This window comes from Sander vitreus, chromosome 7, assembly GCF_031162955.1.
Source record: "Sander vitreus isolate 19-12246 chromosome 7, sanVit1, whole genome shotgun sequence".
NCBI lineage: Eukaryota > Metazoa > Chordata > Actinopteri > Perciformes > Percidae > Sander > Sander vitreus.
In genome coordinates, this window is record NC_135861.1 from 27,728,816 (window position 1) to 27,754,811 (window position 25,996).

Here is a 25,996-nt window from a genome sequence, read left to right on the forward strand (position 1 = left end):
AACAAATGTTCACCTTCATCGGCCAGACATGTTTGCTGAGCAGGATGGTTGGAATGAACAAAAAAAGTCCAAGCTGAGACACTGTAAGGTGTGTAAAACCAAGTGTACACAAGAAAGCACTCAAAGTTCCTTGTTTGTTGGTTTATGTTACTTGCATTATTAATAATCGCTACCGTCCACCTTTTACTGTACTTTTTTGGGAAATATGCTTATTCTCACCACTCTCATGTCCGTTATATATGAAGTTACAGCCAGAAGACACTTAACCCCTAGTTGCTCCAGAGGTGTACGACCTCTGACATATATATAGCAATTGTAAGTCGCTTTGGATAAAAGCGTCAGCTAAATGACATGTAATGTAATGTAGGCATCTAACTCAAAAACCCATTGACTTCGAGCGAGAGAACGAGAAGTGCAAATATTCGTACTCATTTCTGGGTTTTAGGACTCATTCTAAAGCATTGGGAAATAATTGGGATAGCATTGGGCATTTAGGACTCATTCCTCTATTGTCTCCTGGCTGTAGCTTCATATTTAATGAACAGACATGAGAGTGGTATTGATGATGTCCAACTCAAAAGTGAAGAAGTGAAATAGGCTGTAGTGACTAAGCCTCTATACTTTAGCCGCCAATCCAGTCTTTACCAATACTTTATCTACTACTATATCATAATGCTTTATTTTCTCACCAGAGTTAATATTCAATAATGTCCGTCACTTCCAATACGCTTCAGCAGAAAAGGAAAACAAACAGCCACGATGTTATATAAGCACAATCAAAGCGCTGTTTACCTCTTCAATTCGACTAATACCACCCGTGGTTACTGACATGATAAACTTAAGAACCTGTGGCTAGCCTCGGCCTGAACAATACACCAACTAGTGCTCGGGAGCAAATTACACTCAAACACACATCAAACATACATATGCCAAAAATGTTAATCTATTTCTGAAAGGCTTTTCTGTTATTGCTAGATCTGGATGAACAGGCTACATTGTTCTTTTGTTGACCGCTTCAGCCAAATCATTTATTTTTCTGAAGATCTCAGCTGTTTTTGCTCCACCCTTGTTTTGCATGACCCTGCTTACCATTCAATGACCTCTACCATCCCTACACCTGGTGGCAGGGATTTGGATGGCCTTTGGGCATCTGAATATTTGAAACAAGTCTTGCTGACGCAGTGAAAACAGACTTCCTGAGAAGTCCTTTCCTTTGTTTCTTTTCCAGCTGTTCCAGCTTTGACCCAGTACTCACCCTATCCACTCTTAATGGGATCCTGTCACAGTTTCCCCTCACTGGACTCACTGACAGGAACAACATACTGCAGAGTGGATAAGGAGGCGGGCCAGTGCTGACGGGCTTTGGGCTGTGTAGCCTGCGACTCCTTAAGCAATTAAGCTTACCTTAACATGATTAACACACAAAGGAGCTAAGGTCAAAACTTCTAATGACAAGCTGCTCCAGAGAGTCTGTTTATTAGTGGCAGAGTGTTCTTAACCATGGACATGCTAAGTGATCCAATAAGGTGCTAATGAGTGGTTCACAAATACAGACTTTGTAGTGCATTCATTCTGCCACACAATGTAAAGGCCCCTAAATGTATTTTCTTCACCTATTTAAAACCAGAAGAAAAATGATTTAAAGGAATAGTGTGACCCGTCAGATATGTGTTAGCATGTTAGATGTATTTCCACTCACATACCCAACAACTGCTGAACAACGCCGACACACAGTCCTCATCTTATCCACCACTCTCTCGCCTGTAGCCTACTACTGTAACTGACCCGAAGACCGAAGTTTTCGAGGCGGGGAAGGCACCTGGCGGGAGGGTATGAGACGAGCGTGCATGACACGGGAGGCTCCAGGCTGCAGCCATACAGTCTCGGAAGTTTTCCCAAACTTGCGATCTTAAAGAGGCCGGCGGGTCCTCTAACTCTTGTGGGTCGCCACTACTCGCCATACCCGTCCTTTCGTGCTGTTATCTCTGACTCACTCACTGGACCATCGACCTGACAAAAAACTGCATGTAGCCGGAGCTCGGCTAGCTTCAGAGCTAAGGCGGGGCTACAGATTAGGTGTCCCTAGAACCCACGTATCTAACAGTAGTTCCGCATTACATTAATTAATTTGTACTCAAGTTTTATTTATTTACTTTATTTATTGACGCGTCGACGCAAATTATTTGTGTCGACCCATTTACGAATCGTCCCAGCCCTAGACTTTTTGGGAAATGCGGTGAGAGGATCGACGCTCACGTCACAAATGAGAGCGTTATCGATTTTCTCATCTCTCAGGAAGAAAGGTATATTTTTGAGTATTTCCCAAAAAATGTTGAACTAGTCCTTTAATTCCCAGAAGTCGTCTTTCATTAGTTGTTCTATTGTAGACCTTGTAGGGGATTTAATGGGTTCTGCATTCATGTAACATCTTTTACGTATTAAAGAAGCATGAAAACATAAAGCTGAATTAAAAGCATGGAACCCCTCCACCTCAAGTTATTTTGCTGATGTGGTGGAACTGATGCTGGAAGGCGTAACACTCCCAGGAGTGATGCTTAGCGCTGCAGAGGCAGAGAGGCACTTTGGCTAAGACATTAGCTATGTGGGCTAATGTGCATTGGCGGGGCTACTAAATAAGTCAGCATAGATGTTAGCATGACTGCAAACAGCTTCTGGCAATTGGGGGTGAAGGGTTCAATCTCAGAAAGGTCATGTGTCAAAGGCTTTAGGATGTGACCCAGTATGCAGAACATAATTTATTAAAATGATGAGTATTATGATCACAGCATGCAGCATCCCTTAGTTCAGTGGTCAACATTTTTGCCTGGGACAGGTTCCTCTGTTTCCAGTCTTTGTGCTAAGCTAAGCTAAGCTAACCAGCTGCTGATGGTGGCTTTATATTTACTGTACAGAAATAAAGTGGTTTCAGTCTTCTCATCTAACTATAGAGAAGTCTGCAGAGCTCTTTCAAAAGTATAAACAGTATGGGCGCTTGGTTAGCTCACCTGGTGGAGCGCGCGCCCATGTGTAGGGGTTTGCTCCCCGGCACAGTGGCCGCAGGTTCGAGTCCGACCTGTGTCCCTTTGCTGCATGTCATTCCCCATCTATCTCCCCTTCCATGACTTCAGCTGGCCTATAGAATAAAGGCCTAGAGTGGCCAAAAACAATTATCTTTAAGAAAACAAAGTATAAACAGTATCACACAATTACTACAATACTAGAATGATGTCTGTATACTTCCATCTACTAAATATATTTAGCACACACACATATTGCCACTAGTGTGAGCGCAGCAGTCCTATTGCAAGATTGAAATGTATTTAAAAAAAAAAAAGATTTCAGAATACATTTTGGAGTAAGTCGGTGCTGAAAAGACATATGCATGCATAATACAGAACGTTCCTGCAGCATCTGTACATGCCTCATTGGTAGGGGCTTGTCGAGCCTTGCACCTGCAGTCAGAGGGGATAACGTTACAAGCTATGTGCTCAGCAGTGCAACTTGCAGCTCTCTCCAGCAGACCAAAGAGGGGGAGCAAAAGTAGGTCACCCTCCCAGAGACCCACACATCTCTCCCAGTGATTCCACGCTGCAGCAGTGCTTGTGTCCGCCATGAGAGGGCCTCCGATGGGAGCACAAATGGGAGTCGACAGCTCCCTTCCACTCACTTTTCCTGCACAAAGGCAGAAGAGTCTTACCCCTGCTCCTTCCCCACAGGAAACAGAAGCAGCAAGAGGTGAACAGTCCCTTACTGATATGATAGCTCCACTGTCAAGCACCCAATTCCATTCATCACGTGACTGAAAAATCTGCCCCCAAAAAAAAAACAAATCCTAAAGGAATAACACAACATTTTAGAAAATACACTTATGTGCTTTCTTGCTGAAATTTCATTGAGTAAGTTGATACCACACTTATCATATCTGTGCGTTGAAAATAAAGCAACAACTGTAGGTTTGCTTAGCTTAGCATAAAGACTGGAAATGGGGAAACAGCTTGCCTGGCTCTGTCTGAAAGTAACCAAATCTGTAATGCAAGAATTAGTTATTTGTTAGACTTAAAGATGTACTTTAATCAGAAACATTGCAGCAGTGTTTATTAAGTAGTCTATATTGTTAATAGGAATTTGTAGTAAAGAAATGGAGGTACATTGTATAAAAGTTGTACTGTTCCATCCAGCCCCGGTCCCCCCTAATGTGTACCATGTTCATCTTCTTAATTAAGTGTATTAGCATGCTAACATTTGCTTATTTGCAAAAAAGAAAAATAGTACAGCTGAGGCTGATGGGAATGTCAGTTTGCAAGTATGCCTATATAGCAATAAATCAAAGTACTGGATTTTTAAAGGCCGGATCGGAAGGAACAATGGCGTTCTATGGAAACCTGCTCTGTGAAATCCCAAGCAGGCGCTCTTTCTCCGAACTTTCCCATTTCCTGTGAATTAATAATAGCCTTGCTGGGGAAATGGATGCACTTAAGATGCCTTCATTTAACAGCAGCGTGGGAAAGAAGATAGACATAGCAACCCTAAGAGGTGTTAAAGGTTTCTTTAAAGGGTTTAGAAATCAAGCAATTAGTTTTACCGAGTCAGGTTTATGACATTAAATAGTTTTCACAGCTTGCACAGCAGTAAAACATGACGATCTGACACGGAAAACCATACTGTACTGTATCAGAGGTGTGAAAAAGATGAGAGGGATGAATGTGACTGTTGGGAGCGAGCATCTCTGAACCAAAGTGAAGCCATCGTGGGTGTTTGCTTATTCATCGCTTGAGTTAACTAAAGAGAGGACGAAAATATCTTCATCACACTCTGATGAGTATGTAGCTGAAAAATGAAGAATCATTTGGTCTCTTCATTTTTCTTTCTATGTTAAACAGCAATTTATATATATGTTTGTTTCTGTATTTATGGTTTATTTCATATTAATGTTCAATATGTTTGTTTATGTATGCACTGACCACCAAGACAAATTCCTTGTAACTTGTTAGTTACTTGTCAGTAAATCCTTTTCCAGTTCTGACGGCGGTTATTATCACAGTAAATGAAGAGACAAAATAACAGTAAACGGTAAAAAAAAATGAAACATTTAAGTTTCGGTCACTACATGTAAAATATGTAGGCACACTTAAAATGCAAAGAATAACAGAATGAGAGTGGAACTAACATATTTTTACCTGTAGTTGAAACTTAAATGTTTTGTTTTTGCTGTTTTGATAGAAAACAATAAAAAGTGACTTTATCTCAGGAGGAAATTTCTTTCATGGACCTTTTCACAGATGTAAACATAAACATTCTAAATGGAGCCAAGTTGAGTTCCTGTTGCAGTGTATGTAAATGTCATCAACTGACAGGACGTTAACAAGGGGCCAGGCTGTTGCCTAGCAATGGAATTCCATTGAAAAGGTCTATATGAGATTATTGCACACGTTGTATTCATTCAAATGAGATGGAACGTGACGTCAGCCTTCTACTCATTCTCATGCGGAGATTGCGCCCGTGTTGCATTCAGGTGCTATCGGACACGTTAAGGTTTGTTACTAGTTGTGTGCAAAACAACACTGTGCAGCTGTTAAATGTGGGAATTTGGAAATTAATGTGTAGACCTACTTTTACTTCTGATTCTTAAAGTACATTTTTGCTGTTAAACAGTACTTTTACATATGTAGCCTACAATTTGGAATGTAGGGTTTCTATGTGTCACTTGAGTATTTCTTTGTGGCATTTAAAAAAAAATGCCGTCTGCGTAAGCCTACATACTGTATATATAAACCTATAAGCAGCCTTTTAATGTAGCTGGCTGCTGTCGAGCTCATTTGACTGCCTTTATAGACTGTAGGTTTGATTTACTGTTGACACTGCATTGCATTTTATATTCTCATTTTAGGTTTTTAAAATCTTAATCTGCAAAGAAACTAGTAACTACAGCTGTTCATAGTGGTAACATTTATTCGAGTACTGTACAATTTTGAAGTTGGCCTGCTTGTACTTTACTTAAGTTGTTCAATTTTTTATTACTTGTTACTTCTACTCCACTATATTTATTAGCTTTGGTTACTATTCACATTAATAATAGAAAATATAATCAACAAATAAAATAAGATAAAATGCTGCCCAGCACTTTATAAAGGAATCAAAATTAGCCTCATCCTTTCCAGCTGCAACATTAAAGTGATGTACACATGAATGTATAAATAATTATAGTCCAATAATATAACATATTATTGTGAGTATTTTTCTTTAGGTACTTATATACACTTATACGTTTGTCCATTTACGTAAGTAAAACTTTGAATGCTTGAAAGTATTTACATTGATATTGCTATATTTACCTAAGTACATTATCTGAGTACGTCTTCCACCACCATGTTCCTCTGAAATGTAGTGTTGTGTAAAAAAATAAATAAAATTAAAGTGTAAAATACTATACAACTACCTCAAACTGAACTTGAGTACAGCACTGGAGTAGATGGTACTTTTTTTTCCCGCTAAAAGAAGCAGAATAAATCATGTTCCACCAGGCTGCAAGTCGTACGTCGGACTTGGTCTCTTAGAAATCCGAGTTTAGCAGGAGTACTTGAACGCAGCACAGGCTCCAGTACTGTGAGGCAGCTCCAGATCGTCAGAGCGGGACTGGACTGAGTGACTGAACCGCTGCTGCAAGGAGCACGAGACGGCTGAAAGGAACGGGTCGCTGTATCGGATACTCAACATAATTATTACTCTTGACCCAGCCAAGACATGACCTCTGTATTCTAACCGCGTTTAAACGTCACTCTCTCCAGCCCAAGATGACGGTGGACTTTGAAGAATGTATTAAAGATTCACCCCGCTTTAGGTAAGAACATGAAACTCACTCACAATGCTAATTTGCTCGTTTGAACTGTTGAACGCCACACTTTCCCACACGAGACTGGTTTTCTGCTAGGCTATTTATTGGGGGGTTATTCACATTATTTTCCCCTGAAGATCAAGTGCCACCTTTTCCTTGCGTCTTTCTCTGTGATGTTGCATGTTTGACTTAGTCTCAGTGGGATTTCAATATGCCTTGATCCGATAAATGGTGTCTGGATTACAATTACAGTTTTAGCATCAGTGCGATTTGTGAGTCATTTCACAGCCTCCGTGTCAGTCATTTGTTACAGTAGGCATGAGGATGAGCAACGCAGCCATATGAGTTGTCACATATGGGCTGAGTAGGACCTCAAAGTCGTAGGCTATCTGTTGGTCGGATTGTTTCATTGCTTTCCCTCTGGTGCTGCCACCTTTTTTATTTTACTTTTTTTATTTTCATTTATCAGCATCCATTTGACAATTAAGATGGTGTTCGGGAGATCACTGTAACACAGAAACCCATAGTCCTAATCCAGAATAAATAAAGGTGAAGAATGGATATATACTGTACCAGTTTCCCTTATGAATGAGCTCCTGCCCAAAGGATGCCCTGGAGCTGCAACTAATGTTTTTTTTTCTTTCATTTGCGATTAATTGTCTGGTCTATAAATGTCATAAAAAAGTGAAACATTCACCCCACAATTTCATATAGCTCAAGGCAATGTATTCAAATGTCCTGTTTTGGTCTGACTTGCAGTCTAAAACAACCAAATATTCAGTTTACTTTCACATTAGACAGAGAAAAGCAGCAACGCTCCAATATTTAAAAGCTGGAATTAATGATTGTTTGGGATTTTGTGCTTTAAAATGAAAGATGTAGGCTATATCAGCCCTATAGTTGAAACGGTGTCACTCACTAATGATTGGATCAGAGGAAACTGAAGGTTTCCCCACACAGCCTGCACCAAAGCCCCTGACCTGACCGCCGTGCACCAAAGGTTACATAAATAAGGCAGGAATTTCCTACACCCACATTTAAAGCTGATCCTCTGCTCCCAATGAGGCAAGAGCCTCTCACAGGGCAAATTTCTAAGTTAAAGTACCAATACAACAATGTAAACATACTCCATTACGAGTTTAAGACCTGCATTCAACATTTCACCTAAATAAAAGTACTGAAAACAGTCAGCATGTTCCATTTATAGTATTGAACATAAACCACAAACACACTTTATTTATATATCACAAGCTAAGAAAACCAGTTGAAAGTGCTGGCGTCACAGTATCTAAAAAAATATGTCTGTAGATCATACATTTATTCATATTTTCAGTCATTTCCATTGGCATACAAACTGTTGACTTTCAATGAAGAAGACACCAAAACAAATTGGTATATAATCACTACCAAATCACTTTAAATGTAGCCCACATATCTCAAAAAAATGCTGCTTCTGTGTGTGTAAATAGTTAGTTTTTGATTGATTATCGCTTAAGATTTGGACATTTTTATAGGTGTCTGTGTAATCTTTCTCGGAGGGGTCCAGACCCTCCTCCAAAGCGCGTTGGAGGAGGGTCTGGCTAGTCCACACAGCATTCGGGGATGGGAGGAAAATGTGCTCTGGTTTATTGGCATTTCTTTAAACCAATCACAATCGTCTTGGGCGGTGCTAAGCCCCGGACGGAGCAACGGTGCCGCTGCAAAATAGCCTCGGGAAGGAACTTGTTTTGGTGGAACGTGTGTACGTTCAAAAGTTGTTTTTAGTCGTGCAACAGAAAACTCAGATTGGACAGATAGTCTAGCTAGCTGTCTGGATTTACCCTGCAGAGATCTGAGGAGCAGTTAACCATAGTCCTCAGAAATCCACCAGAGTTTAGAATGCCAACACAAAGGAAGCCCAAGGCAACGGATATCTGGCCTAAATGAGTGTAATGATCATTGGGGAAGGACGCCACTTTCTAAAGCCAAGTGGCGTGTTATCTGTACGCATTTTGAGCTATCCGCATGTATGTCTACGCCATATACAGCACGTTGCATTTTGAGCAGCTATCCGCGTGTATCTCTACGCCGTATACAGCGGACGGGTTGCAGACTGATCTCAATAAGTGGTGTATATATGACACGCCAATTCGTATGCTATTTTGGCGTGTTATCAAGACACAGACATAATCGCTTTTCGGACGGTTGGGTTTAGGAAAAGAAGAAAGCGATTGTTGGGTTTAGGAAATGTGACACGCGGGACACGATCCCCAGTTTCCTGGGTGAAAGTCCTGTGTTGTTTGACCCATCCACCACCCCAACCAACCAACCTCCCTACGCAGATTTTCGTCCTTTCATACTACTCGCTACGGCGTCAGTTGACCCACAATCGCAAGGTAGCGTAAGTCAGTTTTGGCCAAACGGCGTTAATAAACACGCTAAAAAGCGATTATGCGTCTTGATAACACGCCAAAATGGCATACAAATTGGCGTGTCATACATACGCCACTTATTGAGATCAGTCTGAACTCACAGACATCTGAGATGTGACAAGGAGCCCCAACTAGACACTGCTTTATTGAATGAGATCACAAGCCTGGTTTAATCCCTATCATGTCTCGTGTGTTAAATCTTAATCTGAAAAGTAACTACAGCTGTCAAGTAAATGTAGTGAAGTCAAAAGTACAATGTTTGCTTCTGCAATGTGGTGGAGTAGAAGTATAAAATAGCATTGAAATAGAGTAAGTACCCAAAAATGATACAGTATTTGAGTAAATCTACTTCCCAACACTGCTGTGTGTGTGTGTGTGTGTGTGTGTGTGTGTGTGTGTGTGTGTGTGCGCGCTCCTGGAGATCAAATCTCTGCTCCCAAATAAATCAAAGACTTCCAGACTTGGCAGCAGCACCTTAATGACGGCCATCTGGGCCCGGAGAAAGAAACATCTCAGGAAGCGCTGAGTGAAGGGTATTTGCACTAGCCTTCTCCTTTCTTGTTTCATATGCTAAGCAGCGAGGCTCCAAACTGCATGCTAAAGAGTCACCTACCTCATTATTTACGGCTCGAGACGCCTCACTGTTTCTTTTCTCTCTCCGCGAACGGGTCGATAAAGTCTATCTCTTATCTGACTGGAGCTGTGCATGTGGAATGAAAACATATGCCTCCTCCTCCTCCTCATATGTACTGTACAGATCGTTCTCACTGGCTTGCAGTGGCGGAATGTAACTAAGTTATTGTTATAACTGTGGTGAGTAAGTTACTTAAGTACTGTACTTGAGTACAAATGTGAGGTACTTGTACTTTACTTGAGTCTTTTCTTTGCATTCCCCTTTCTACTTCTACTCCGCTACATTTCAGAGAGAAATATTGTACTTTTTACACTACTACATTCATCTGAAAGCTTTAGCTTGTAGTTACTTTACTTTACTTTTGCACACAAAACACATGTTTATAAAATACGATGTTTTATCATAAAATAAGCCCACAATATAACGGCCTACAAGTCCAGCTGAAATGACTAGACCATTAAACACTTAGCTGATTGACAGAACTGTTTGGATCGTTTCCAGTTTCTAAAATGGGAGGGTTTTTCTGCATCAGTACTTTTAGTGCTTTAAGTACATTTCCCTGATGATACTTGCATACTTTTACTCATGTAGCATTTCCAATGCAGGGCCTTTACTTGTAGCAGAGTATTATTTTTTTTTTTACAGTGTGGTATTAGTTAATTTCTTAAGTAAAGGGTTTGAATACTTCTTCCACTGCTGCTGGCTTGAGTGATGCTCCTTTATGCTCCATGTTCAGTGTGTTGTGCACTTTTCCTCCAGAGTCTTTTAATCTGCGGCCCAGGATGTTTAAATGACTAGAAGAGACGCTGTAAGTGAGAAAGTAAACGCGTGTTCTTGTAGCCACTGAAGCCTGTAACTGTGTTTTCCAGAGAGCATTCAAATAGTTTCCTTTGTGGAGCTAAAAGCAGCGCTATGTTGTGTTACGTAACAACCCTGGAGGTGGATGACTGTAAGGAAGCAGCAGGCCCAGAGTACAGGGAAATCGAGGCGTTTTCACTGTGAGGATTGGCATGACACGCTGCTTCTCACACGTGTAAAATCATACAGAAAATCAATTCCTGCGTGATTTTACAATTATCTCTCACGTGTCCCGGCCTTCTCTACTTTTTTGTGCTCAAGCTTGAATTATTCAGCAATTGATCACCAAGTATTCTGACCAAAACGGAGAACAGAAAGCTAGTAATGAGGTTAACCTCTCCTTCAAATGTGCAGTTCAAGCACTTCCCAGCAACAACAACACGATGAATAATGGGCCCGGAGATCTCTTGAACAAACTCGATGTATTCTGTGTTTAGTCTCTATGGATACTCAGACTCGCACAGATGTGAGATTGCAACCAGTGATGCTCCACATCTGTTTTTAAGAAAGTGGTCTGTGATTGTTACACGGCCGCAGGAACTTGCGGTGCTTGTGTTTGCTCCGGCACAACAGTGGCAGCACGCAACGTTTGAGCTGTTTTCTCTCCACCGACATGTTAATTTGAGGTCGCACCAGCGTACTGCTGGAGGATAAATATGAGGCATAGCAACCAGTATCTCCTGTCGTAGTTCATATTAGGGCTGCTTGATTATGGAAAAAAGTTGGTAGAGCGCCCACTCTACTAACTGAGCTATCTTGGCGCCCGGAATTACGATTATTTACACCATTACTGACTTTTGGAAAGATGTTGCATTTATTGAAGTTAAAAACTGTGAAGCAGTTCAACAAATCAACAGTGAAAACACCTTGAACTGTGAAAAGTTCACGTGCTACTTTTCCCGGTTGAACTTTAAAAAAAAAAAGATTACTTTTTGGGCATTTTAGGCCTTTATTTGTATAGGACAGCTGAAGACATGAAAGGGGAGAGAGAGAGGGAACGACATGCAGCAAAGGGTCGTCGGAGTCGAACACGCGGCCGCTGCGTCGAGGATCACACCTCTATATGTGGGAGCGCGCTCTCCAAGGTGAGCTACCCAGGCGCCCCCCCCCCCGGTTGAACTTTGTGAATTCCCCTTCAGAACGCGAGACGAAATAAGAGTTTACTTGCGAAACGTAATGTGCAAAATAATCTCGATTGCATTGTTTTTGTGATTGTTAGGAGCAGAAATCAAAATTCAGTGAATTGCACAGCCCTAGAATGTTTCGTGATTACGTCCGCTGAACCACCATGAATGAACCTCGAGTATTTCTGCGGAACTTGAGAGGACATTTCGTTAACGCGCTTGTGCTAACCCTTGTGTTGTCTTCCATTCGACCATGTAGTTGTCGTCCTGAAAATCCTCGTTTTTTTCCGACGTATTCAATTCAGTTTTATTTATAGTGTCAAATCACAACAGGAATTATCTCAGGACACTTTACAGATAGAGTCGGTCTAGACCACACTCTATAATTTACAAGGACCCAACAATTCCAGTGATTTCCCCCAAGAGCATGCATGAATGCGTAAGTACGACAGTGGCGAGGAAAAACTCCCTTTTAGGAAGAAACCTGGGACAGACCCAGGCTCTTGGTAGGCGGTGTCTGACGGTGCCGGTTGGGGGTGTGATGAACAATGGCAATAATAGTCACAATAAAGATATTGTAATAGTTATAATAGTTTAAGGTGTCGTAGAGCACAGCAGGGCGTGGCAGGGCGTTGGCCGGACATAGCAAGTCGAAGCCGGGCATTGCAGTGCGTAGCAGGGTGTAATAGGGCACAGCAGGGCGTAGGGCAGGACCACGGCGACAGCTGCCACCATGATGTAGGTGCCGTCATGATCCAAGATGATGATGCTGGGCGGAAAAAGAACATAAGGACTCCGGAGAATAAGCTCCCCGGAGCTATGTTAGTAACAAGCATTTCTGTGACACGAATACACACAGACGGAAAGAGAGGAGAGAGAGGAGAGAGAAGCTCAGTGTGTCCAAGGAGGTACCCTGGTAGTCTAGAACTATAACCGCATAACTAAGAGCTTCAGAGAAGGAGAGATAGGGAGGCTGTGTTCCGTGATTGTGGCTACACACCTTCCCCCGCCGGTCTAGGCTAACGCTTTTCGTCTCTTATATCGACACTTTCGTCTCTCTTTTTAATGTTTTTGGTTCACACCACTAACACCAACTTATTACCAGGGTTACACACATTTTTTGGAATTCATGGTCAATAAACCTCATTTATAGGAAATAATACCTAATACCGAAATTAGGAATTATTTAGACTCATATTAAAGGAAGGATAATTACAGAAGGGTATATGTCAACGTTCAGTCTGGTTTTTAAACATTCTTTTTTTTTTTATAAAACACCCAAAATTCAATGGAAGCAGAGATCCTATCTTTTGTTGTACTTGCGAAGCGCGATGTATGGAATCATCCATGTAATTTTTGGGTAATTAAAATTAGGTAGTTAAAAAGAAACCCATATTTCTGATGTAGAATTATTATTTTTTTTTAAAACGGGTCAAATTTGCCCCGAAGACAACACAAGCGTCCTCCTTGCTGGTCCGTTCATGTGTCGGAACAGAATATAACTATTGTCCAGAGATCTTCTTGGTTCCGCTGAGAGACTCTTTTCTCTGTGTATGAATGGCCCGGGGCAGACAGCCCAGATGATCCTTCCTCCCTTTCCATGTGAACAGCTGAGTGTGGGAGGGGGGGGGTTGGTTGAGGACTGAGGCGAGGCCGTCTTCGCGGTGATGGTGTTTGTCATTGAGTCACAGAGCAGAGAGCCCCGACAGACTGGAATCCAAGGCCAGTGACCTGTGGCGCTCACTGCTCCAGCATCTCCAGCGTCCGTGAGAGAATGACTGGATGGATGGATTTGTGACACAAAGTCATATGACAGGGTGAGGGGGGAGCGGGGGTGTATGTCAAATTCCCGGAGACGCCTGGTATGAAGGAATGCAGAGCATCTGTCTCGCTTTTGTAAGAGATGTATTAACTACGCACATTTAGTGGGGATTTAAGTAAAAAAAAATAAAAGAAGAAATTAAGTTAAGTTCTGCAGTCATTAAATACTGTGTGTACAGCAAAAACACAAGTTTGGTAATATGGCTGAAAATACTACCACATTATCAGAATAAGTGTTTAAATTATATTTGATTCAACTTTATTGTTTTACTTTGTCACACAAAGTACAGGTACTGAGACAACAAAATGCAGTTTTTCTGATATTGATACAGTAGAATATAGTAAATGCATGCAACATCATGTATACGGTGATATTGATATAAAGTGCATGGAACCGGAATCCACTTTTATGTATTACATCTGGAAAAAAAAGCTTCACAAGTATAAAACCAAAGATTGTTTTTAGGCTAATTACGAGTTTGTATAACTGAAACAACCAGATAATTGATTAAAAAAAAAAAAAAAATGTCAGTGATATTCCAAGCAAAAGATGCCAAACATGACCTGGTTCCAGCTTCTAAAATTGGGAACATTTTCTGCTTTTAATATTCATCATTGTTAACCGAATACCTATGGGCTTTGGACGCTCGATGGTGTTTTTTAGCCCCCAACGTCTCCTTCCAGGCAGCTCTGCGACCGTTGACTGTTGACCGTTTTAATCCCCCAACATCTGGAGACGTTGGGGGCTTAAAACACTGATAAACGTTTTGGACTGTAGATTGGGGAAAAAAAAAAAGAAGAATCTTTGAAATTTTGCTGTTTAAAAAAAACAAAAAAACCCCCATTTACATTATATAGCCTAGACAAAACGGTTAATCGAGAAGTCGAGAAAATAATCTGCAGATTAATCGACTTTTGAAATGAGTCGTTAGACGCAGCCCTAAAAGCAATACCACGTTATTGATGATTCCGCCCAACGTCAATAGATTACAACACTATAGTTGCAACTAAAGATTTTTTGTTACTATCGATTGAACTGCTGGTTGTTTTCTCGATTAACCGTTTGGCCTATAAAATGTGAGGAAATAGTAAAAAAACTAAACCCTTAAATTGAAGATTGAATTGATTGTCAGAAGTAGAGATGATGAGACTAATGTTCTGCTCATGGACGAAGGTCTAAAAGCTCTGAAAAATGACCTTGGAATCAATTATGTAAAGAACAGATTTATGTAAAACAATAACACTACACTTTCATATTGTCATAAATGTGATTCCACCGAAAGTCACACTGACTTATCGCTCAGCTCGTTTAGTTGCGTTATCGTCATCCAACTGCTTTTGAGTTGCATCTGAGCTCCCCTTTGCATACTGTGCATTGGTGAGTGAACCGGAAAGTATCCGAATCATTCTGCCTCTGGATTCTTTTTCATATTTTCATGTTTCCTTCTCCGTGGGAAAGGAATTCATAGCGAGATAACATTATAGCTTCATGAATCAATATTTAAATACACGTTTACTGAAAGGAACTTATTACGAAGGAGGTTCCCTGATTTCATATTGGAGTCTTTCCGGCTCGGGTATGAAGAATCACACACAACTACCATGTGTGTTAAATTCATAACGGTACCAAGAACATCTGAACTGAACCCTTCAATGCTCGGAGTCGTGTTGAATTCCAAGCATCTGGTTCATATCGGTTCATCAGTGTGACTTTTGGGAGGTTGGAGGGTGTTTCTGGAAGATCTGCGTCTCCAGCTGCATGGAGCTGCAAGGGGTTTTCTACTGACTGCAAGCCGAAGCCTTGTTGCTTCTGCTCTATTTCAGACTGACCTCCTTCCATCTTGAATCTGTGTCAGTGGCCCTTCTGTTCAGCCAAGAGTGCTCCTCTCCCAACAACACTGTGACTTTGGCCAGTTAAGGGTGGGGTTGGGGGGGGGTATCCAGCTGCTCTCCGTCACATCGTCCATCTGCAGCTGATATCTTAATCATTCATAGACGAGTGTTCCGTTGCATATTTAAGGTACTTACTTATAAATCCTGTGTCCGGTTTGGCTTTAACTTTATGACCTCTGCTTGCGATTTCCGCATTAGACGCATTGAACTCTGCTACCATCTCCCCCCACCCTTGCGAGTTTATTCTGCTATTTTAATTTTTCATCCGCGCACTTGATTTAATGAGTGAGAAAAGCTCAGTGGCGCTGGCCCGTGGCATTTCCACCATCTTGTTAAGCGCGTCAGTGAGCTTGATGCCCTGGAGCCGTGGATGCATTATAAGACCTGGGTAGAGTGTTCGAGGCGGAGCCCCGTTCATTCCTATGGGAGTTGCTCAGGGGCAAATGAAGCCTTCATGGAGCCAAAAACTACCTCTAGATAAGACTCTGAGCTGCTTCCTCACTGTGCAGCCTATAGAGCAGGCGCACTACAGACCTCTGCCGGCCGAGCCGGCTGCGTCCCGTTTAGCGCTCCGCTAACTTGAACGGGGATTAAATGATTTAATCGTGCGGCTCTCCTAGAATTTCCAAATGTTATCGGACGGAATGGATCCAATTCTAAAAGTGAGACGAGTCATTTTGCGGGGGGTTGTGACGCTCAAAGAAATGTATCCACTGATTTACAAACGTCTCTTTCAGCAATGAAAAGTCTTTTTGGGCCAGAGGGCATCAAGTGATGTTGCAGTTCCACCGTTTTCCCGCTACGTTAAATTTGCTATTATAAAGCCTGGCGCACATCCCTGGGGGTCTGCCTGGAGCTAACAACTCCAGGTAATGAAAGTGACCGGGATTAAAGCAGCAGTGTGTAGTGTGATGGCCGTGCTTCTTTAATCAGGGATTGGCCCACATTCCCCTGCTCCATCTCTCCGTATGGTTAGGTGTCACACCTGGAGGATTAACGTCCACTTTGGTGTCATCCTGATGCGAAGGACTGCAAACAGATCTAATGATACACAGGGCAATACGATTTCCTCGTCACAGCCTTGTCACCGATAGGTTAGACCTCAGGAGATAAAGACAGCTTTTGCATTTGCAGTGCAGGGAGGTGGATTGAGACCACTCCTATGTTTCTCTTGCTTGGCGTGTAATAAGGTAGCAGGTCTGGCAGAAGTGGATCCTAATGACAAAACATGGCGTGCCACTGGGTTTGGGCGTTGTTTGTGCGCAGTCTTACACGTTTCTTTTGTACAAACAAAGCAGTTCTTGTAGGGTTTGAGCAGTAAATTTGGACCCTGAAGTCCATCAAGATCACCATGCAAGTTTAATATTATTACATTGATTTTCTCATGCTTGCTGTCAGCGCCTCCAGAGTTGGCTCATGGGTCCAGGTGTTTGTTCAGGGTCGTGGCTAGTTCATAAGACGTGTTGTCCCACCACAAAACCTCCACACAAAAAAGCCAGCCGTCATAGAGAGGAGGGAGACGCTATATCATTAAAATATGGGGATAAAGGTGCACATTTTCAGACTCCTAGAAGAAATTCATAGTGTTGCACTCGTTTGTTCACATGAAAAGTGACAGAAATAGTTGTGTGTAGGATGAAAAGAGAGATAGGGATGGTAGGTTGTAGACATGGCAAAACCCATGAGGTCAGGGAACATTTTAATAATTTGATACAGTAAGGTATTATTCTGTCTATTTATAGCTTCTATATGCAGGAAGTGAATTGATGATTTGTGTAAATGCAGATTAATCCCTGGTGAAATGCTTTGAGATGCAGAGATGATGTCATCCCTGAGTCTTTTGTACCGAAGGAGGTGGGGGGGGGGAATCGCCACATGAGCCCCGGCTGTCCCTCTCATTTCATTTAGATGAATAGCAAGACGTTTCACACACTGCTCACACAAAGAGCCACGGAAAGCAGGGTGCTGCATGCTGAACGCTGGTAATCTGCTTCTGTCGGACATCCTGAGCGGTGACAAAGACCTCCGTCAGTCAGCGCGCAACCGGCAAGATGTGTGAACAGTTTATTAAGTGCGATGAAATCTAACAGCCAATAGCTCAATTCCTCTCGTCTTCTCTTTCTAATCAGCCATCCGGTGTTGCGCATGCTGTGGCCCAGACATTGAATCAGCACTATGGCAACATCCTGAGCCCTAAATGACGGATGAGTTGTAGTCAATGTGCATTAGTATTCCTATCACACAAACCATGGTGAATGAGACCAGCAATGACTAATGCGAGGCAGGGGAGTTTAGAAAACAAGAGCTGGGCCAGTGAGTGCAGTATCACACACACACACACACACACACACACACACACACACACACACACACACTGGAACACACTGAGCAGATTTTTAACGCTGATAATCCAAGCCTTTTGGTCTTACTTCACAGTGCGGGTGAACAAAATCGCTCACAACTCGGCATTTGTTTTCCCGAGCAGATTGGATTATGGTAATGGAGACCGAACATCTGATCTCAATTCTGTATGGTGGTAGTTATCAGATGTCTCATACTGTTTGGAGGAGAAAATTCCACTTTCCCCTGGCTTCATATAAGAGAAGGGCTCCAATTTGCCCCAGAGTCAGGCCTGATCATGTGTTTCGTCAAAGGCAGAAACATCTAGAAACATGAGAGAAATGTTGGAAATGTGTGTATCAGAGCATAGCTAACAACAGGTTACAGGAATCCTCACATTTCGATTAGTATCATCTGTGCACCTTTTACCCTTTCTGACCCTGAACGGAGGGAGTTAAGCCTCAGCTTCAATGTGACTGCAAGCTGGGCTGCCGTGATGTGGGATGGGCTATGATTCTGAGTTAATATAAATACTCCCACTAATGTTCCTGGTGGATTATCCATACTGTAAAGTGGAGCCGTCAGATGTACTGCGTGAAGGGCTCGCCTAATATGGCAGGACAGCAGTGCAGTTGTTCTCTTCCTCTTTACTCTAATGAATGTGTTGTTGCTTTCACATCATGAATAGTATGAAATACGCTAATTTGCTCTCCGGTGGAGAGTTGGATAAGAAGATTGATCCACTCCGAAGTACAGATTCACAGAGCTGCTAGCATGACTGTCTTGTTCTATTTTGTGTCATACGTTCAACATTTTTGGGAAATACGCTTTCCTGCAGAGAGTAAGACTAAGTAAGATTGGTACCACACTCATGTCTGTACGATAAATATGAAGCCACAGCCCACAGCTGGTTAGCTTAGCTTAGCATAAAGACTGAAAACGGGGGGAAACCGCCCAAAGGTGACAAAAACACCAACCGGCACAGTTGGTGTTTTTGTCACCGTTGGGCTAAATAAAGCTAAATAAAGCTAAAGCTCAATAATTAACATGTTGTATCTGGTTTATTTAAGTCGTATAAAAAAACAAACGAATCGCTCTTCTATGCAGCTTGTTTGTTGGACTATTTTTGGCCGGGCACAATAACTTCCTTGAGTCTCAGAGCCAAGAAATAGTCCAGCACATAACAGATTACCGTCATTTTAACGCTTGAGTTTTTGTACAAATGAAACAAACAAGTTATAATGAGCAATTTAGTGAGCTTTTTGATGTGATTGTTGGTGGATTTGTGTTGCCATTGGACAGAGCCAGGCTAGCTGTTTTCCTTCCGTTTCCATTTATGCTAAGCTAACCGGCGGATGGCTGTAAGCTGTACTGTGTACAACTCAGACAGACCTTGAAGCAAATTTTAGAAGCTGTGCGATTGCATACAAAGTCAATGGAAAGACTCAATTTAGATGCAAAGTTCTTTATGAATCTACTTCGTATACGTACAGATAAACAACTGCAGTTTCTGCTGAGTTTTTATGTCAGTCAGAGGCTGAGCAGAACACAAAAACTTTACAGCTTACTCGTATACATTTTGTTGTTTTGGTGAAATCAACACAAACCGCACAAACACATGACATACATGAGGCAGACATGAGAGTGGTATCAGTGTTCTCATGTAACTCTCCGCCAGAAAGCGAATAAGCATATTTCCAAAAACTGTTTAACTTCAACTTCTCTGAGAGCCAGGATTGTTTAAAACGCGTCCTCGCTCACGAGCGCATGACCTAGAAACAAACACAACAGACGTTCAAAGCTTTAAAAATCCGATTAATCTGTATAAGGTTTTCTCATTAGGGGTGCAGCGTGTTCAGCCTGGATTGTATTTCACCGACCACGTTTTACATTCGAGATAGAACACTAATTGGAAAATATACAATTTAATATACAATTCCTCAGCTCCTGGCGTCTGTAACTCGTGGCCCATCTCTCAGCTGTGTTTTTCAGACTGTGCTGTCGGAGATTGGCCCTCCAGACAAAGGCAGCATGTGAGATGAAGTGTCCTCTAAGTGAGACGGTGGCTGGGCACGGCTCTTTGGTCGCGGCTGTGCGTCATTCATCAGCAGACTCACACAGACAGCAATGACCTGTACTCGGTCTTACCACTACACTCTCGATAAATAAGATAGGCCCAACACATAGTTGATTCTGTGTTTCACAGGAGAAATAGAAAGAGAAGAAGTTATGACTAACCGACTTAACTGTTTGGTGTCACGTCTGTGAAACGTCTCCCCTGATGACCAGGCTGCTTGCTTGGACAGCCTGGGTCTCCAGAGGGGAAAGTGGCTGGGTAGTTTCCAGGTGTATCAACATTGGCCCATGCTATACACGTTTATCACCCCATGGGTTGGGAAATGGGATAAAAGTGGCAGTTTCAACCATACATCTGTGTGTTTGTCGTCACTTGGGGAATATAAAAACGACTGTACGTCCAACACAAATACTGGAAGTGAAGAGGAGATAAAGGGAGAAATCATTGGGCTCCACAAGCACTAACGGCTCCGTCTCTGCTCCGTTTTGAAATGCTGAATCCCACGTGTACAAAGCATCTGTTTTTGATTTGTTCCATCCCTCTCACTCCCTGCCTCATACTCTCCCCTTTTCTTCCCCTTCTTCCGTCCTCCCTACCTTCCTCTGTGTGCGGGGGCAGACTTCTGCTCGTGGCTGGGCCAGAACCCGGGTCTAGGGACAGGCCAGGAAATGCGTCAGTCCGCTCCAGTATTAAAAGCAGGTTCAGAGTAAAGGGCAAAACCCCGGGGAGACGATGTGTGCGAGGAGGTTCGCTGACTCTCCCCGTTATCACACCCAGACCTGAGTCACAACATGAATCCCCTCTAGCACCCTTAAACAACTTCAAGTGTTAATAAAAACCAAATGACAGCTCACTGCTGTGCACGAGAAGATTATTTACTTGGATATTTCTTTATTCTACCAATTAAAAAAAAAAATGTTTACAGGTTTTTAATTAAGCCTGCTAGCCTGGGAAAACCTTGACGAACATCCGGCAAATTTGAGATTTTCTCTGCAAGTCAGTCTGGCCAAGAGCCCATTCAAGCCCTTTTCCAATTTTTCCAAATCGAGGCACCAATCACAACCGTTGAGGCGGGCTTTACACAATGACGATAGCGCAGCGACGGCGAGCAGCTTCTTGTTTACGTTCAACATGGCGGCCACCGAAGCGCAGCAACCCGTTGATGCCGCTGTCGCTGCTACGTCACCCGGATCGTTGGTCTGATTGGTTGAAGGACTATCCAATTGCACCCAGAGGCATTTGAGCGGCGTCCGTTGGTGGAAATGGGCTGTTAATGAACCTTCCCCAGACCCACTCTCAGTTACAACTGAGAAGGGTCTGGTGTCAACCAGGCTAAATTAGTGGGGGACATTTTTCAGAAGATTTTCAGGTTTTCTGTTTTCTATGAATGCAAATTGAATACTTTTGGTTTTCTCAAATGGTCAAAGAATCATTACATAGTTGATCTTCAGAAATACTGTATTTATAGCCAACCATTTTAAAAATCTATTAATCATATGAGGTCATTTTTCAAGCAACATATCAAAGCATTTCATGGTTCGGAGTTCTCAAATGGGAGATTTTGCTACTTTTTATGTCTTTACATAAAAGGTAATTGAATATTTGGGGTTTTTGGACTGTTGAATAATCCACTCAGCTCTAATCATGTCCTGAGTTTTGTAACTACAGCTTTGGGAGATGCAAGCAGGGGGCATACGCACGGCAGTAAGCATGATCGGTCCGCGTACAGTATTGACAGAAATGTATATGAATTTACCTGTTATTTCTAACGATTCATTAAACAAAAATGTATATTATGCTTGAGTAAATAAACACCAGTTAAGTTAGTTATTTTGAGAAGCTGGTACAGCCTGACTCTCCTATTTAAGTGTATGTTCTGCTTGTTCAACTGGTGCTTGATAAATAACTCTTAAACACATTTAGAGAGGATTTGAATTGCTATTTTTATTCTCAGTTTTTACCATTTTGGTGCAGGTGATTGTCCTTCGGGGCTTGCTAAAACCTCTTTGGGGGGACGCCAAAAATGTCTCTATGCAGGAAATACCCTGAGAGCTGGGCGATATGGAGAAAATATAGTATCACAATTATTTTGATCAAATACCTCGATGTCGATATTGCAGAGTTGCCTATTGGTGCCATCACAAAATATTTACACAATGGGAACAAATAATAGAACAACTAGAACAGTCTGGTAAGTTCAGAAAAGTACCTTACTTTACTGTAATGCAGCCTTTAAAACCAGGAAAAGACACTTGTCATAGTCACCATCCAAAATGATATATATATATATATATATATATATAAAAAAAATCTAGTTTCATATATCGATATGGATTTATTGCCCAGCCCTAGACTTCAGATTTGCAGCTTTTAGAGTAATGCTTTCACTGTCTGCAGACTCTTGGATTGTGGGACTCAAACTTGTGAGCTCTACTTTTCTCTAGTTTATTGCTATATATATTTAACAAGAATTTGAAATAGAGCTGAAATGATTAGTCGATTAATCAGTTAGTCAATCTACAGAAAATTTGTCGTCAACTAATTTGATAATCGAATAAATGTTTGAGTCACTGGACCTTTTTCACAGCAGACATTTTGACTCGTCATAGTAGGAAAAGCACAGCTGAAATTGATAACCTTAACGATGGCTCGATTCCATAAAGTGTCCCAGTGAGCTATTTCAGTGAGTCAGCATGCACAATACCAGGGCCTCTCCTAAGTGGAATGCAGCCATCATTAATGGTTTTGAATACACCTGTGCTTTTCCTACTATGACATGTCAACATGTCTGCCGTGAAAAAGGTCTATTCTCAAACAAAAATGCCAGCTGGCACAATTTCATCATTATTCATTACTTACCCAATTTTAAAGACAAAACCTTCTAATCGATTAATTAAAAAGGAATCAACAGATTAATTGATAATGAAAATACCGGTTCGTTGCAGCTTCGATGTGGGTCATATTCTTTGGTCCTTGTCTGCATTTTCTAATCACATCAGATGAGTTCTCATTGTTTTCTCACAGTTGTTGATGCTTTTTGTTGCGGTTCTCCCCGGGGAGTGTGGTTTTGGGTGAGTGGACCAATGAGCCGTGACTTGACTTCATTTTTTTCCTCACAAAACTGTATAAATCTGCTCTTTTCTCTTCTCACTCTTGAGTCTGGCAGAACTGCTGTAGCTGTAGTTCTCCAGAGAGTAATTTTTCAGTGCCATGTTTCAGCGTTGTTAACTGACGGCAGGCAGCTATCCCATGCTTTACTTCTCTGCACTCTCTGCCATTATGTTTTGCACATCAAGTGTCACAGAATGGCTGTGTTTTCTTACCTTCTATCCGCATTTAAAGGTCCCAATCCCAGGTTGGGCAACAAAAACTTCTAGCTTTGGTGTCCTTGTTTTCCCAGTATCATCCCTGGCTTTGTCACCTTGTTGTGCTTCCTTGCTGATAGTGTCGGGGTCCGGTTAGCTCTCTGCTTGTTGACACAGGAGTCACATGAACATTCAGGTCCATGACCTAATGGGAAGGGGTCGCAGGTCAATGGAAGAGAGCCAGAGAGTGACGTCGGGGGCGTGTTGCTGACTTCAGACCAGAGGAAACACCTGGGAGAAACCCAGAAGGAAGTGACACCTCTCCCGTTGTTATCTCTGTCAGTTGAACTGACACGCCAACGTTCACGTGATGGACGAACAAGCACCAGCTCCACATGCTAACCTAAACCATGACATCGGCTGTTTGGGCTGCGTCTCCCAAGTTACATTTTTGGATCAAATGTAAAACAGCGCTTGAAGTCTTCATGTTTCGAGCCTGTTCAGAGTGAAAGGGATATCGGCATTATTCATGTGGAAGCTGTTCTTGTGAGCAGTTTCTGCAAGCAACCGTCTCTCAAGCTTTCAGACAGGAAAGAACCGAATGCTTCACACGTCTGGTATGCCTTTCTAGTGCAAGCCAAGCTGCATGTTTAGCCCACAAAAATGCCGGGAAGACTCCCAGCTCAGCCCCACCGCATCACGCCTGTGTAGGGATTTTCACAGAGGGAATTCAGCTATTTCACCAAAATGTCAGGGTGTTACACTGCTTACTGTGAGCGGCGCTCTATTCTATTCTGTTGGTTTTAACCCTGGCAGCCTGGTATGCTGCCCAGATAAAGGCCGCGAGGAGCTTTACGTCTGTAGGCTTTATTGTCTTCCTCCCTTCAATGGAACATTGTCCAGGCCGGTTCTCACAGCCCAGGCCTCTTCTGGATCGTGTGTGTGTGTGTGTGTGTGTGTGTGTTCTCTCTCTCTCTCTTACGTCCCGAATATCTTCATTGACATTTTTGTGTGTTGCCGTCATCTCGGACCACCCTGAGTTAATCTAAACCTGCGCCGCCAGCCAAGACCTCTCATATCCTGACCTTTCTCCAGCCTTTTCTCCCGTTTATCCCCACCGATTGGCAGCGTCCCTCTCCCCACCCAGCTCTCACAATGGTGTTGTGATGTTGAACACATCCTCTCGCATCCTATGTAATAATAAACACACAAGTGGAGACTGTCCATTCGAGTCTGTTTCCCTTGTGATGGTGCACAGGAAGCTCTCGCAGACCACACTCATTCAGTTCTTAACGGAGGAGTGGTGTAAACGCTACTATTGTCGGGGTGGAAGGGTTAATCTATGTCACATTTCCTCTACATGACCGTCTTTGTTGGCTCCCTGTCTGAAGTGCTATTTCCCCATGGGCTATAGTGGCCTAATTGCCCCCGATCCCCCCCCTCACCATAGCTGATGGGGGATGGATGGAGTTGGCATTGCATTATGCATGGCGACTATCCAGCCGATGTCAAAGACTTTCTCCCTGCTGTGTTCCTGCAGTGATAAGACTTTCAAACCTGAGGTCCTCTCAGTCTGGATCGCAACTTCACCATGACATGGTCCCCAGAGGATGGTAAATGGACTGCATTTATATCACGCCTTTTCTAGTCCACAGACCACTCAAAAAGCGCTTTACAACACACGCCGACATTCACCAATTTTCACACGAACACACACCTGCCATACAAGGTGACAACCTGCTCATCAGGAGTTAGCTTCGGGATCCAGGGCCCTATTTTAACGATCTAAGCACACGGCGTGAAGCGCATGGCGCAGGTGCGTTTAGGGCGTGTCCAAATCCACTTTTGCTAGTTTGACGGTGGAAAAAAGGGTCCGTGCGCCGGGCGCATGGTTCAAAAGGGTTGTACTTAGTGTCTTCATTAATTCATAGGTGTGTTTTGGGCGTAACATGCAATAAACCAATCAGAGTGTCATCTCCCATTCCCTTTAAAAGCCAGGCGCGTTTGTACCTTGGCGCACTGCTATTATGATGGCGGATTTGCACCATAATATTTTTATTTGTAATCTTTTGCATGTGTGTGCTGCTGTGCTTCCCTGTGTGTGTGTGTGTGTGTGTGTGTGTGTGTGTGTGTGTGTGTAACAAGCAGAGTGTGCCAGCGTTGTGCACGAGCCAAGGCGCATTTTACTAATGTGCTGTTAAAATAACAATGAAATGCTGCGTTATTGACTTCACACCAGGTTTTTGTTGGTCAATGGCGCGATCACTTCCCGCTGCCTCAAGATAGCAATACGTCAAGAATGCACCTGAACACACCTCCCTGTAAGACCAGCAGGCCCATGGGCGCACAGATGGGCGCAGGTGCATTTGCTATTTAAACGACGCGGGCGCTGGACGGGAAACTGACAACTGTGTCGGTCTTAAACTAGCAAAGACACTTGCCTCGGGCTTTGCGCTGCGCCGGGTGCATGATAGGGCCCTCGGTGTCTTCTTGCTCGAAGACATCCAGACCTCGACACAACCGCTCTTCCTCCTGAGCCAATGCACGCTGGACGAATTGTGATAACTTTAGTCATCTAGCTCCATCAGGAAATGTGATGTTTGTCTTTGTTTTACCCCACCATCAAAGACCAAAGACATGAGACAAAAATAAGCAACCAAATCCTCAAATCTGAGAAGCTTTAACCAGCAAGAATCGCCCA

At 42.7% G+C, this 25,996-nt stretch overlaps 1 protein-coding gene across 4 annotated transcripts in view; it reads left to right on the forward strand.

Annotated features, from left to right (window-relative positions):
- The first annotated feature begins 6,600 nt into the window (after positions 1–6,600).
- Positions 6,601–25,996, forward strand: part of LOC144521280 (arf-GAP with coiled-coil, ANK repeat and PH domain-containing protein 3-like) — a 92,112-nt gene continuing 72,716 nt past the window's right edge. For all 4 annotated transcript variants that reach the window (XM_078255775.1, XM_078255777.1, XM_078255776.1 and 1 more), the window contains exon 1: positions 6,601–6,838. In XM_078255775.1, coding sequence (XP_078111901.1) covers positions 6,792–6,838 — 47 coding nt within the window. In that variant the 5' untranslated portion in view covers positions 6,601–6,791. The remainder of the gene's footprint in view (positions 6,839–25,996) is intronic.